Genomic DNA, 13,575 nt, shown 5'->3' on the forward strand with positions numbered 1-13,575 from the left:
CGTATCACAGATGTTGCAACTCAGGCCCCAGGAGGCGAAATAACTTAACCCAGGGTCACACGAATCTCAGAGGGCAGAACTAGAATCTAAACTCCTGTGCCCGTGACTTGGAATCTGTGCTCTCAACCTGAGGCCAGCTCCCGACAGTCCCATTCGGGGCCCGGGCTCAGCCCTCCTGTTGGGTTGTAAGTGTCAACCCTCCTCCAGGCTCTTGTTTATCCACTGATGCTCTTCCTCGGAGATAATGGTAAACTACAGCTCAGCCCAAGTGCATTGAAGACAAAAGTCAGGTTGGTAAAAATTCAAAAAGTTGTGCTCTGCTCTCCTTAGACCATTTGTTGGGTTCAGTAAGCAGGGACGGGGTGAGGGCCAGGTACAGCACCAGGGCTCCGAGCCCTGTTTTTGGGAGGTCGGTGTTGGCTGTCTTCCTGGAAAAGGTGATCGTTAACGATTCACAGGTGTCCTGCCTTCTAGTCTGAGTCAGAGGAAGGAAAAACATCCTTGTTTGAAGAGACCTTTTCACCAAATATTCATGTCCTTTCAAGATAGTGAGAGCAGTTTCGAAACAGGAGAAGGGCTGGGTTAGCTTCTCAACTACTTGGATTCATATAGTATAAAGAAGATGACTATTTGACAGGAAGCCCAAGATTTGGTCTCAGTTAGAATGTTGACCTTGGCTTTCCCCAGCATTTTGGTGCTGACATTTTCTATGAAAAATAAAGATACTGGGATATTCTTATTTTTAACCACGGCCATTTACAAAGCACCTGCTATTCACAGGCTCTTTACAGGTTATTTTTTTTTTAGTCACCGTAACGACAAAATAACACCAAAGCCTGTCCTACTTCCACTACAATACTGTTCTTCCATGTACGGGAAGTGTTACAGCCCCAGCAAGACAAATGCCATATAACCCATGGCCGTGTAATATACACCACGGAATTGTTTTTATTTGCATGAACCAGAGCTGTTTCTCTGAGTTTATGGGGGGAAAGAATAGGAATTTTTACCAGACAGGGATTTATAATCTCCTATTGAAGAGCCCTTTGACCTTCAACTAGTTGCTTTACCTCTCTTGGCCTTGGTTTCTTCGTCTGTAAAATGGGCACACTGATAATAATACCCATGTTGTAGGATCATCTTGATGCCTGAATGAGAGAGGCTCGTCAGAGCAGCCCACAGAGTGCTAGACGATGGTAGGTAATTAATAAATGTTAGTTCCTTTCTTCTTAGAACAGTGCCGAGGGCGCCTGGGTGGCTCAGTCGGTTAAGCGGCTGCCTTCGGCTCAGGTCATGATCCCAGGGTCCTGGGATCAAGTCCCGAGTTGGGCTCCGTGCTCAGCGGGGTGTCTGCTTTTCCCTCTGTCTGCCGCTCCCCCTGCTTGTGCTCTCTCTCTGTCTCTGACAAATAAATAAAATCTTAAAAAAAAAACCAAACAAACAGTGCCAGGGTGCCTGGGTAGCTCAGTTGTTAAGCATCTGCCTTCGGCTCAGGTTGGGATCCCAGGGTCCTGGGATCGAGCCCCACGTCTGGCTCCCTGCTTGGCGGGAAGCCAGCTTCTCCCTCTCCCACTCCCCCTGCTTGTGTTCCCTCTCTCACTGTCTCTCTCTGTCAAATAAATAAATCTTTAAAAAAAAAAAAAAAAACAGTGCTGAATTTATATAATAGATTTTCTCTATTAAGAGAATTATTCATTGTTTTAAACAAATTTCTCATATACCCAGTATTCTATTGGTTTTTATAATAAAACTAGAATGATCTTTCCCTGGAGGAAAATTGCAAATAGTGGAAAGGTAAGGGAAACATTAAAACTATATTGCCTGTATAAATTTTGTATAATAATTATGTATTAATTATTTAAATTAAATTATATTTGAAGAAATAATCCCAGAGAAAAAAAGGATTAGGTGGGGCATGGCACGGTGAACACAAGCAAACACAAAGAACATTTCGACTTCTGGGAGTGGGAGCTCCTGCATGAGTATGTACCTTTGTACCTCCTCCCTTCCGGACATTAGCTTGGGGACTAGGGTTATAGAGATAAGACACGGTCTTTTTCTTCCAGGGACTCACAGTCTAGTTCGGGGGTTTGCGAACTTTAACTGTGAAGGGCCAAATAATAAATATTTTCTTTGCAGGCCATATGGTCTCTGTTGTAACTACTCAACTCTACATAAGCAGTGGTAGTGCTTAAGCAGCCAAAGACAATATGTGAATGAATGAATGTGGCTGTGTTCCAATAAAACTTTTATTTACAAAACAGGTGGGAAGGCCATATTGGGCCGACAGGCTGTAGTTTGCTGACCCCTGAGCCAGGGAAGAAAAACTTGTAAACAATAGGCAATTACAATATATCGTGATACATAGTCTGGGTGTTTATCATGATAAAGGATGCCATAGGAGTACAGAGGAGGGGCACCTGATCCAGTGTAGGAAGAAGAGACTCCCTCAGTTGAGTTTATTAACCTTGATAGAGATATGGAAAAGTGTTCATTTGAATCTTTGTAATTTCATACCCCTTTCCCTCTTCACTTGTGTGTTTACAAAGATAATATATGCTCATTGAACGAAGAAAAAGCAAGCAGTACAGAAAGTCAGCATACTGTGACCCACAGGTGATATACAATATTAAATAATTTGGGTTGAAATGAGTCTGATCCTTTGAATAGGCATTGAGCCAGAAAAATTGGGGTGTATGTGAATATTGTGGGGCAGGTGTGGAAGAGCAATTCGGGCAAAGAGCATGAGGCTTTTTGGGAGCTGGAGGGGGCTTTGGCATGGCTGGATCATGGCAAGGGTTGGCAAGCAGGTGGGGCAGGCATGTGAATGGGAGGTGAGGGTCAACTTGGGTCATAAAGGGAATTAACAGGCCTGTGTTAAGTCAGATCATAGCCTGCCAGCCAGTGGGAAGGGATTGAGGCATTTGTTTGCAGCAAGTGAAAGATGATTTTCCTTCTGCCTCTGAATTCTTCCGAGATTGATCACCTGAGTCATCAAATTCTTCTCATCCCAAAGGTTCCCTGGTCCTACTGTCAAAAGTTTTCCATGCTTGGCTCCTTCCAGAATTAGTGGAGCTATTTTAAATGTTAATGTTATAGTCCAGTTTTGCTCATACATTATATCCTACTAAAAGATATTCTCTAGTCACGTATGAAGCCACTTTTTAATTTTCCAAGTTAAAAATCTTCCAGTTACTTAGTATATATTAGTGTACTAGAAGGACATTAATAATTCCTCCTATTTAATGCTTAGATCTGTGGGAGTTTTTCTTTCTTTCTGGTTTTGCAACAGGCCTCTTTAATTTATAGGGCTTACTCTTAATTTCCCTTTTTAGAGGTAGTTGGTGAGGGCCATTAGTAAAATATGCATTGCAGAATTTGGAAAGACTCCAAGGTTTTGGTTGATAGAAGGGTATTACTTGTTTATAATCTCTGCTGCCTTGTGAGATATATATTCAGTTTTCCCAAATGCCATAGAGGGCATTATACCAAATGAATAAGAATATTCAATAATGTAAACCTCCTCTTCGAATAATACATTATCTCTATTTCCTTTAAGAAAAAGTCAAGGAGAAAAATGAGTGTCTCCTGTAGATGATCCTACATCACCTACTAAGGGCCTCTTCAGGTGGTTATTTTTCTGTTTCCTTTTAAAATCCTTTTTGGCAGAGATTTTCTATTTCTAGCCCTTTAAAAATGGTAGAATTCGGGGCGCCTGGGTGGCTCAGTCGGTTAAGCGGCTGCCTTCAGCTCGGGTCATGATCCCAGGGTCCTGGGATCGAGCCCCACGTCGGGTTCCCTGCTCAGTGGAAAGTCTGCTTCTCCCTCTCTCTCTGCCTGCCTCTCTGCCTACTTGTGCTCTCTATCTCTCTGTCAAATAAATAAATAACCCATGCTTTAGTTTAAAAAAAAAAAAAAAAAAAGTAGAATTCAGGAAGAACCGGGGAAGCCCCCAGTATCAACAGCCGATGCACATACCTCCTGGCTCTCTTCCAGGGAAGGTGACAGCAGACACAGTCACCGTTGTCATTGGGAAAAACAAAGAAACAAAGACCGAGATCACCGCATGAGGGTTAGAAGGAATCTAAAATTACTACATTAGTCAGAGATGGGACCATGCGAAGTTTAAGAAGTGTAACCAACTTCAGTGCTGTGGTTTGGGATTGGGATTCCTGCAAAGGATGGGGAGTGAGGGATTTCTAGGCAAAGTGTGTCCTGCCTCTAGCATGAAGGGGCTTGCGATGGATTTTTGGTGCCACTGGGTTCCTCAACAGGCCACGTTTGGTTTCTTGGTGCTGAGTTCAGAAAAAAAGAATGTTGAAGAGCAATTTGAGTGGCAATTAATGAGAAACAGAGAAACAAAACTAAAAAAAAAAAAATCTCCCGGAGTACCTGGCGAGGGTGTTCATTGTGTCATTTAAGGAAGCTTGGAAGGATGCCAACCTTGATTGGCAGTTGTGTTGGCTACTGTTGACAGTGAATCTCCTAAAATTGGAGGATGAGCTTAGAGGCAAAAAGCAGAGAGCACTTTGGGGTTTTCAAAACATGCAGTATATTTTGAATTTTGATGGAGTTTTTAGGGGAAAAAAAATCCACGTACTGCTAGATAAAAAAAAAATACTTAAACACACAAGGTAGGATCATAGGCTGCCTAAATGTAGCTAATGTGCTTCTTCAGTCTAGCCCATGTAGCATGTTTCTCTTGTCCATCTGGGACTAATCTTGCCCGTGTGGACGTGTGTGTGTTCTTGTACATTTCTGTTGTTTCCATTTAAGAAATGTGGAGATGGCCAATCCATGGTATAGAAAACAGGAGTTCATGAGAGGCTGCTGAAATGCCACTTTGGTGGTAGGGGCGGGGGTGGAGGGGAGAAGGTGACAGAAGAATGCTGACCCTATATTTCTCTAAATTCCTACAACTCAGGAGGTTTGTTTAAGCTTCTGAAATTTTAAGTGGCATTATCCCCTTTGTAGTGCTGAGCAGAATGTTTCCTTTTATCTCAGTTGACTGTCCTCAGGTTTAGAACAGAGGTCTTGCAGAAGGATCGGTGAAAACATGTGGTTTCTAACAGAGCGAGTTCAAAGGGGTATCTCCACTACAAGAGATGAGACTTGGGGAAAATTCCCCCCCCATTCCTAAATTCCTAAGATACGTGGGGGGTTTTTTTGCTTTAGTCAATGAACATTAACATAAGTAAACTTCAGGCTCTGAAGATCTGTCTTCTTTCAAGTGAGATTCCAAACAAGCTTCCTCCGGGCTTAAGTTTTTAGGTTGTGTTAAAATGCATGTCCTTGCATGGCAAGGTGGCAAGGTTTTTTGGGTGTTATTTTTAATTGTTAATGATTTTGTCTTACCCTTACCACCACTCGTTCCACCTGCCACCGTGGGCGTGTATATTTACCTATGTTTTTTCTCTCATTATAAGGTTCATAGATTAATTGTAGAAAGTTTGAAAAAGTCACGAAAAATAAAAAATCAAAAATAAAACTCAGTCTTGGGGTTCCTGGATAGCTCAGTTGGGTAAGCGGCCAACTCTTGCTTTTGGCTCAGGTCATGATCTCAGGGTCCTGAAATCGAGCCCCGAGTCGGGCTCCATGCCCAGCAGGGAGTCTGCTTGAGATGCTGTCTCTCCCTCTCCCTCTGCCTCCTCTCTCTCTCTCTGTTAAATTAATTAATTTTTTAAAAAATCTCTCTGTAAAAATAAATAAATAAATAAAAATAAAACTCAGTTTTAATTCAACCCTCCAGAAGTAATCAATTTAAATAGTTTGGAATACCTTCTAATCATCTCTCCTATATACATAAATATCTCTTCTAGTCACTGTTGTTGTTGTTTTTTTTAACTCTGAGGTTTTCTCATCATGAGCGTTTTTTCTTAATCATTAGTTTCCAAAGGAACTTTTGTTTTAATTGGAGTGGTAGTTGATGTACAGTGTTATGTTTCAGGAGTACAACACTGTGATACAGCAAGTCTGTACATTACTCAGTGCTCATCACTCTAAGTGCGGTTACCATCTGTCATCATACACCATTATGACAATATTTTTGGCTGTTTTCGTTATGCCATACTTTTCATTCACGTGACTTATTTATTTTCTACCTGGAAGTTTGTACCTCTTAATCCACTCACTTATTTCACCCATCCCCCACCCCTGTCCCCTCTGGCAACCACCAGTTTGTTCTCTGTATTTATGAGTCTGTTTCTGTGTGTGTTTGTTCATTCATCTGTTTTATATTTAGATTCCACATATAAGTGAAATTATATGGTATTTTTCTTTGACTTATTTCACTTGGTATGAGATCCTCCAGGTCCCTCTAAGCTGGCACAAATGGCAAGATCTCTTTTTTTTCATAGTTGGGTAATATTTCATTGTGTATATCAAAAGCAAAACTTTTAATGGCTGCATAGTATCACTAAACATTTAGTCAAGTTCCCACTTTTTATTCTTATAAGTTAACAACCAGTGAACATCATTGTACTGGGACCTCTGTGGGCATCTCTGATAATTTCCTTGGGAGAATGTTCCAAAAAAGGGAATTGCTGGGATAGAGAGTGTCCAGTGTTTGAAGTAATGTGATGTGTATTGTTAAATTGCCTTCCAAAAACACAGTGTCTAGTTTACAGTCCTAGTATAGGTCTGTACCTCTGTGTTTCTCCTACATCTTTGGGAAATTAAGAAAAAAAAAAAAAATTTTTTTTTTTTTTTTGAAAACAAAATACTGTGCTTTGATGTTCATTAGTGGGATTGAGTATTTCCCAAGTGGCTCTTTCAGTGGGGTGGGGGGCTTTGGGGGTGGACAAAGGTGGGAAGATGAATATGTGGGGAAACTAATGGAAGTAAGGGTTATTTTAGTAAGTTTTGTTTGCAGACCCATCTCTGTGTAGACTTTCCGCCTTCTTCATGGCCATAAACCTTCCCCAGGAGAGGGGATTTATGGCAGTCCTCATTTCTCAGAAGTTTCTGCTTTTCAGTCAGATAAGAGACGCTCCTGAGAAGGCTTCTTTCTGTTGATGTTGGTTCTCATTTGCCTTCAGCTCAAAAGAAGCCTTATGCCAAAGTGGCATATTTTGGAGTGGCATATTCTGATTCCCTACAATATATTTAACAAATGTAGATCTTTATAATTTTGTTTATGGTATTTTTAGTGCATGGAAGTTTTTTTGGGTTTTTTTGTTTTGTTTTTTAAGAGAGAGAGAGCGTGTGTGAGCTGGGAGGAGGGGCAGGAGGGAGAGAGAGAGAGACTCTTAGGCAAGCTCCATGTCCAGTGTGGAACCTGACTTGGGGCTCAATCTCAAGGCCCTGAGATCATGACCTGAGCCAAAATCAAGAGTCAGACACTTAACTGACTGAGCCACCCAGGCACCCCTAATGCATGGAAGTTTCAAATAATAAGTTAAATAAATCATTTAAGCAATAATTTACATAACTTAATAATTTAAATGAATAGTAATTAAGTAGTAAGAGTTACACTCTTACTAGATTATGAAATCTATCCGTTTTTTTCTTTAGGTAAGGAAAGGTAAGGTTAGTTTTTATCTTTAGGGATTTCATCTCCCACTTCAAAATTGGACAAGTGATCTGTTTTCTTCCAATATGTTCTTCTTTTACATTTACTTTATCACAGGATTTATTATTACTGAAAATAAGACTGTTTTCCTTATGTCCCCTTTATTTTGCATCTTCTTTAGAAATTTCATTAGTTTCCTTGATGAGTATTTTTCTACTCTGGTATGTCAAGCAGTTAGATCATTCCTTTGAAAATAGAAAAATAGTCTGCCAGATTTTCCATAACCTTTGCCTTTTTTTTTTTTTTTTGAAACAGAACATGTGCAGCTAAAATTGAGACCAGGTTTTAGGGTCGTCTGTCTCACTGTTTAGTGATGGCTGGCAAGTGTCCTGTGGCATCACCAAAGAATGTCGCTGGTCTTGGAACAATGTCAAAGAGAGCAAGCTTACTAAGATTATGAAATGGGGCCATGACTTCAACGCTTTTATGTTTGTGTTAAACTGCTGATGAAGTGTTAACATGCTTAATTAGAGGATTGTTTTCATTGTTCTGTAGGGAATGGATTTGAGGGAGGCCGGCATTAATACATGGAGACGCTGGTATTATTTCGGGAAGAGAGGATGGTGGCATGGTCTACATCCTGTTCTCACCCTGCAAACTCCATCCCAAGGAGGTTGAGTCAGGAACTGGGGCTCAACGTGCAGATAACAGAAACTACTCTAGGTGTATTTAAGAAGATCGGGAGTGAATACAGGGAAACGGTATTCACTGAATTGCAGGAGCAGCTGTAGGCTGGGCCTCCAGAAGGTGTCCCAGAACAACTCCCTAGAACTAGCGTGCCCTGGGGGATCGTGTCACAGTGAGGAGGCCAGGGAGTCAGGAGGTCCCTGTCCAACCGCTGGCTCAGGATGACAGCTGAGCCACCTCCAGACTAAGCACTGGCAGATCTGAACAGCAAAGTGGGTGTCCCACGTATCCCTCGCCGCACACGCTTCCTAATTCAAGCCATCCCAAAACTTAGATCTAGGTTGTGCACTGGAAGTTATTTTGGGGTGTGCAGCTGATTGGCAGAACCTAAATCACATCTGAAACCTTAGCTGGAAGGGAGTCCGGAAGTGGTTTGGTTTTAGCCTTCCAGCTCCCACTGTGGGAACACGCACCACACCGGGATGATGAGGGCTTCCCTACCACGTCCATGTAAGTCAGGTTGCCCGGAGTGAAGCTGGAGTGCGGGGGTGGAGGCACGATGTGTTGGAAAGGGCGGATCCTCTGGATTTGGTGGTTGATTTGATGGTGTGCAAAGGATGGGGAGGCAAGCGTAAGGCCAGAAAAAGCCCATTGGACGTTTTAGATTTTTAAGTCTCCTGGTCCTTGCTTAGCAAAATGACCAGTGGTTCTATCTTATCAAGAGTGGTGCGAACAAATTTCAAGAGCAAGGGTGATCTCAAAGCTTCCTCATACTTCTGAAATTCTTTTGGAGCTATTACTGTGTCTGAACATACTCTGTCTTCCCAGTTCGTGTTTGTCAATAGGAGAAGTCGAAGTCCAACAGAGGGATGCCGCCGTGGTGGATTCCCCCAGCCTCACCCTCCCCAGCTTCTGGAATGTGCCCCAGGGCGGTGTTACAGACAGATCCCCAGGCATGAGGAACCTTATCATGGGAAGCCTAGAGTTGGTTTGCTTGTTGACTCAGAGACGTTGTCTGTTCTTGTGCCGCAGTGAGACACTGTGGAGGCACCAGCTGGCAGCCCTGTCCTGGGCCCCCGGCCCCCTCCCCCAGGCTGAAAATAGCAGTGCTTACGGACACTTCGGGCCACGTTTCCTTTCCTCGCTGGCCGTGGGAGCAGTTCTGGCTCTCTCATCTGTTTTTTATCTTTTTCCACTCCAGCATTGTTAATTGATAGAAGTTGTGTGTCGAGGTGACCACGGGATGTCTCATTAGGTAGCAAGTAAACTGAGTTGTGGCTGCCCGAGGTCGGGTATGGTCATTGCTCATGTGAGCCACAGTATCAGAGTTTCCCTCCATCTCCCTGAATGCTTTTATTAAAATCTCTTTTGTCTCCTGGCCATCTAATCTAAGCATAATGTGCTCTTTTGCATCACTTAACCTCAAATAAACTCATCAGTGGAAGTCTGGGTGGAGACCCGAGCAAGTGATTCTCTGACCCCGAGCCAGCAGCGGGTTACCTCCTCCTCAGCAGCAACCAGGGGATCAGGTCCCTCTCCTGCCAAGAATGTGTCAGGCTGGGTGCAGGACCGCGTGACATGATTGGGATATTAATGATTCCAGGTGTTGGTGTTGTAAGCACCTCTTCTTCAGATTAGCCAGGCATGCTTAGAGATGGAGCTCTTATTCTTGGAACTGATGACTTTGTGGGCGGGGTCCTGTGCTGGGCAGAGAGGAGAGAAAGCGATCCAGAAACGGCTTCAGAATATATACACCTAGCAGGGGAACCAGCGTAGACACACGCAGTCAGTTATGATGCTCTAACTCCCATGAGAAAGCAAGACCTGCATTTCTGAAGCTGGGTTGCACCTTGAAAGGTTTTGTTGGTTTTTTTTTTTATTAAAACTATATTTACTCCTAGAAACGATATATAGGTGAATGTTGGTTTGCCCACTGACAATCTGGTCTGACAATCCTGCCTTCGAAGTACAAAATAACAGGACTGTTGTGCATGTTTCCTGCAGCGTTTGGCTGCATCCTGCTCATGGTGAGTGGGTTGAACCCCAGCCCAGGACTGCAACGCTCATTCATCGTCTTCAGAATGACAGGGAAATGGCAGGACAGGGCTGGCCACTGGTTCTCAGACTTGAGCGGGCGTCAGAATCACCTGGAAGGCTTGCAGACTGCATTCCTGTGCTTCACTCTGGGAGTTCTCACTCAGCGGGTCTGGAGTGGGGCCCAAGAATTTGTAATTCCAGCACCTTCCCGGGTGATGCCGGGGCTGCTCACTGCTGGAGCACATTTTGAGGACCACTGGAGTAGACACAGGAGAAGGTTCACCCTCTGAAGAACTCCTGTATCTGAATTATGATTCTGTGCAACCAGCAGCGCCCCGCTCCCCAAACACATGAGTAAATCTTGACGAGAACCACGCCCAAACCATCCACTGTTGACAAGGCCCCGTGCGGTCTGTGCCTCCCTTTCTTCCTGAGCCTGGCATTGGACATCACTCTGGAAGCAGATGGGTAGAGGAGTTAAGTTACTCTCCCCAGGTCTCTGGAATCTGGAAAGTCAAACATGCCTTGGGGGCATCAGTGAGCAAATGTGTGTTCCAAGGAGTCCAGGGAACAGTGTGACAGGCGGCTGCCTTCCGGCTTTGTCCAGGCCAGGTGCTTCCCTGTACCGTGGCCGGTGCAGAAGCGTGGCTTTTCCCAAAGCCTGCTGAAGTCAAGACCCACAGCTAAGGTCTCCCAGGTGGGGAGGGGAGGGGAGGGTGCAGGTGCCGTCCGGCTTACCAGAAGTTTGGAAATGGAGGGCAGGACCAGAGCTTACAATGCCCTGTAAGGATCCCCTCATTATACTTGGGTCTCAAGATGGACAGACAAGGGGGCAGGGGGGTGTATTGAGTAAGACAAAGCTAAGATCAGGTTTCACCCCAACAAATCCTGCTTTTGCTTCCAGAACTTCTGACATTTCCACCTCCCCTACCTCGTGGTGCATCTCTCCATCTCCACTGACCTGACGTTCTTTAGCAACTTCTTTGTACCTGAAGGAGGGCATCCGATGGGGTGATGTGGGGTGGGGGGCTGCAGTCTTCATGGTGTCACCAGCCGGGACCCTGCCGGTTTGCTCCCGAAGCCCGGATGTGAGCTGTTTTTGGATTTGAGCTCCATGTCCTCATAGGTCTTCCACTTGGATGCATATCACTTCCAGGGAACAAACGTGGCTCTTCTGCTTCTGCAAAAGGACGACACAAACTTAGAGACTTGTTGTATTTTTTTATTAGATAATAAAACAATTGTTAAAAGAGTCTAAATGTTGTATTCACAAATCGATTGGCTTTCCCTCCAGGTGGAGCGTAGCTTTAGAAGGGAGTCAGGGGAAACCTAAGGGACATTTACAAGAGAAAAAGAAAAAAGAATGCTTTGTTAGTTGATACTTCAACATTAATTGTTAACTGTTTTTAAGACTACTTACAAAGTGTGGGGGGAGGGCTTGGGCATGGAAACACAGAAGTTGCTTTTAATTGCCTCGTGTCACGATCCCCTGTGCAGCAAGTTGGCAGGGTCTTCCCTCCTCCAGGCGAGCGACAGCTCTGTGGGTGAGAACGGGTGCTGGCCATGAGGACAGCCCGGCCTCCTCCGTCACGGTCCCTGTGGTAGCTGGGGCAGAAGAACACACGCCCCCACGTTTCCTGGGGTGCTCCTTGCAGACGTTTGTAATCTGTCCCGGACTAAAATGTTACACAGCCTTTTGTGGGCAAATTCTATTTCTCCTTGTTGGCTTTTCAGACCCACTGAAGGAAGGTCTTCATGGTGTGTGTGACTTGGTGCTATGAATGGGGTCCTGATCCTTACCGTAGTGATTGTATTACCCTTATGATGAACTACAACTGGCCTCTGTATGTGTTTCTCTCTGACTTATTTTCTATTTGCCCCTCTCTAGTGGGATCTTGTGTGTGATAATTCCTGGAAGGTCCATATCGCTAAGTTCTCCTTACTGGTTGGATTAATCTTTGGCTACCTAATAACTGGATGCATTGCTGACTGGTGAGTACCAACGTGCCCGCTGCACGAACCTTTGGAAGCCACAGCAAGCCTTTGCTGGCTAAAGAAGAGTGGTCTGTGTTAGATCACTGTTAGCGAGTCTTTTCTCTGCCCTGGTGTGGGTGTTGGCCCAGAGGGCCGAAGCCGTCACCTGGAGAATTCAGAACTAAGAGGACTGGCCGGTGCATATAACCGGCCCTTTGGAAAGGAGAATTTAAATTTATTGCAATTCTCCAGCTGCTAGAATCTAGCAACACCTGCATGCGACCCACAGCCCCATCTGCTCCTGATGTTTTTTGTTTGGTTGGGAAGAGCTTGAGGGCAGAGGTTCAAGGCTCTGTGGGCTGGGCTCTGAGGAGGTAGATCTACAAGATGCATCAAAAGATGGGGAGAGGAGAAGCTAGAGACTACCCACATGCACTGAATGGGTAGGGCTGTGCCGATGGGCACCTCAAAACACACACAGATTTCAGAGAGGCACAGTCCTATAGTTGGCTTGGCCAGGAGACGCCTCTGCAGGGCCCGTGGGTAGCTGGACCTTGGAAAGTGAACAGCATTTGGGTAACGGATGGGCACCGCAAGCAGAGAGAGGGTGGTGGCCAGAGGTGAGAATGAATATGCTTTACTTGGGTAGGTAAGGAGTTCTCAGTGCCTGGAGCAAAGTGTGTGGTTGCTGATAAAGTGATAAGGTTAGGAAGATGGAGAGGGGTAGTGAAGAGAATCATAGTTAACAGTAATGATGATGATAGCACAATATTAGCAGCTACCACTTACTGATTGATTATTGTTGCCAGGCACCGTGCTAAACATTTCCACACATTAAAATATCCCATCCTCACAGCACCCCTGGTCGGTAGGTACTATTCAGTATCTGTTTACGGCGGAAAAACAGAAGTACAGAAGTCTACGTAAAATCCCCAAGTTCACTCAGCCTTTAAATTGGAGAGCCCAGATTTGAACCGAAGCCCAGTGGCTCCAGAGCCCGCCTCTTCACGAGTGCGTGACAGCCCCGTGTGTTCACGAGGGCCGCAGGGAGCACCCACCTGAGCAGGGAGGCAAGCTCCCGATGTTGACGGGGGTTTCCAGTAACAGGGCTGCTCAGGGAGAAAGGTGTGGGGTAGCCGTCCCCCCTCTCCCACCTTGACGTTCTTTGATCTTTAAAGGAACTTTTTGCGAATAAGGACATCTTGGACCCAATGACGTCATAAGGGCCAAGAGTGATGTGGAGCAGACTCCTTACATCTGTGGCTTTGCTCTGCGTTGCCCCCGGTTCCCTGGTTAGTTGACAAAGCGGGTTGAGGCACTCCAGCAAGAGCCTGGAGGGAGGCCATGGGGCCAAAAGGGGTTCTGAA

The 13,575-nt window shown here is 44.8% G+C and overlaps 1 protein-coding gene across 17 annotated transcripts in view; it reads left to right on the forward strand.

Moving 5' to 3' along the window:
* The window catches only part of SLC22A23 (solute carrier family 22 member 23), a 178,473-nt gene that overhangs the window by 26,057 nt on the left and 138,841 nt on the right, over positions 1–13,575 (forward strand). For 11 of the 17 annotated variants that reach the window (XR_010413527.1, XM_064597256.1, XM_064597257.1 and 8 more), the window contains one exon: positions 12,123–12,226. The exons of the other annotated variants lie outside the window; for them this stretch is intronic. Coding sequence is in view for 10 of the 11 variants with exons in the window: in XM_064597256.1 (XP_064453326.1) it covers positions 12,123–12,226 (104 nt within the window). In the remaining variant the exon portion in view is untranslated. The remainder of the gene's footprint in view (positions 1–12,122; positions 12,227–13,575) is intronic. 17 annotated transcript variants of the gene reach the window in all.

This window comes from Mirounga angustirostris, unplaced genomic scaffold (genome assembly GCF_029215605.1).
Source record: "Mirounga angustirostris isolate CCGP_5_RB_7025 unplaced genomic scaffold, mMirAng1.0.hap1 SCAF_8, whole genome shotgun sequence".
Classification (NCBI taxonomy): domain Eukaryota; kingdom Metazoa; phylum Chordata; class Mammalia; order Carnivora; family Phocidae; genus Mirounga; species Mirounga angustirostris.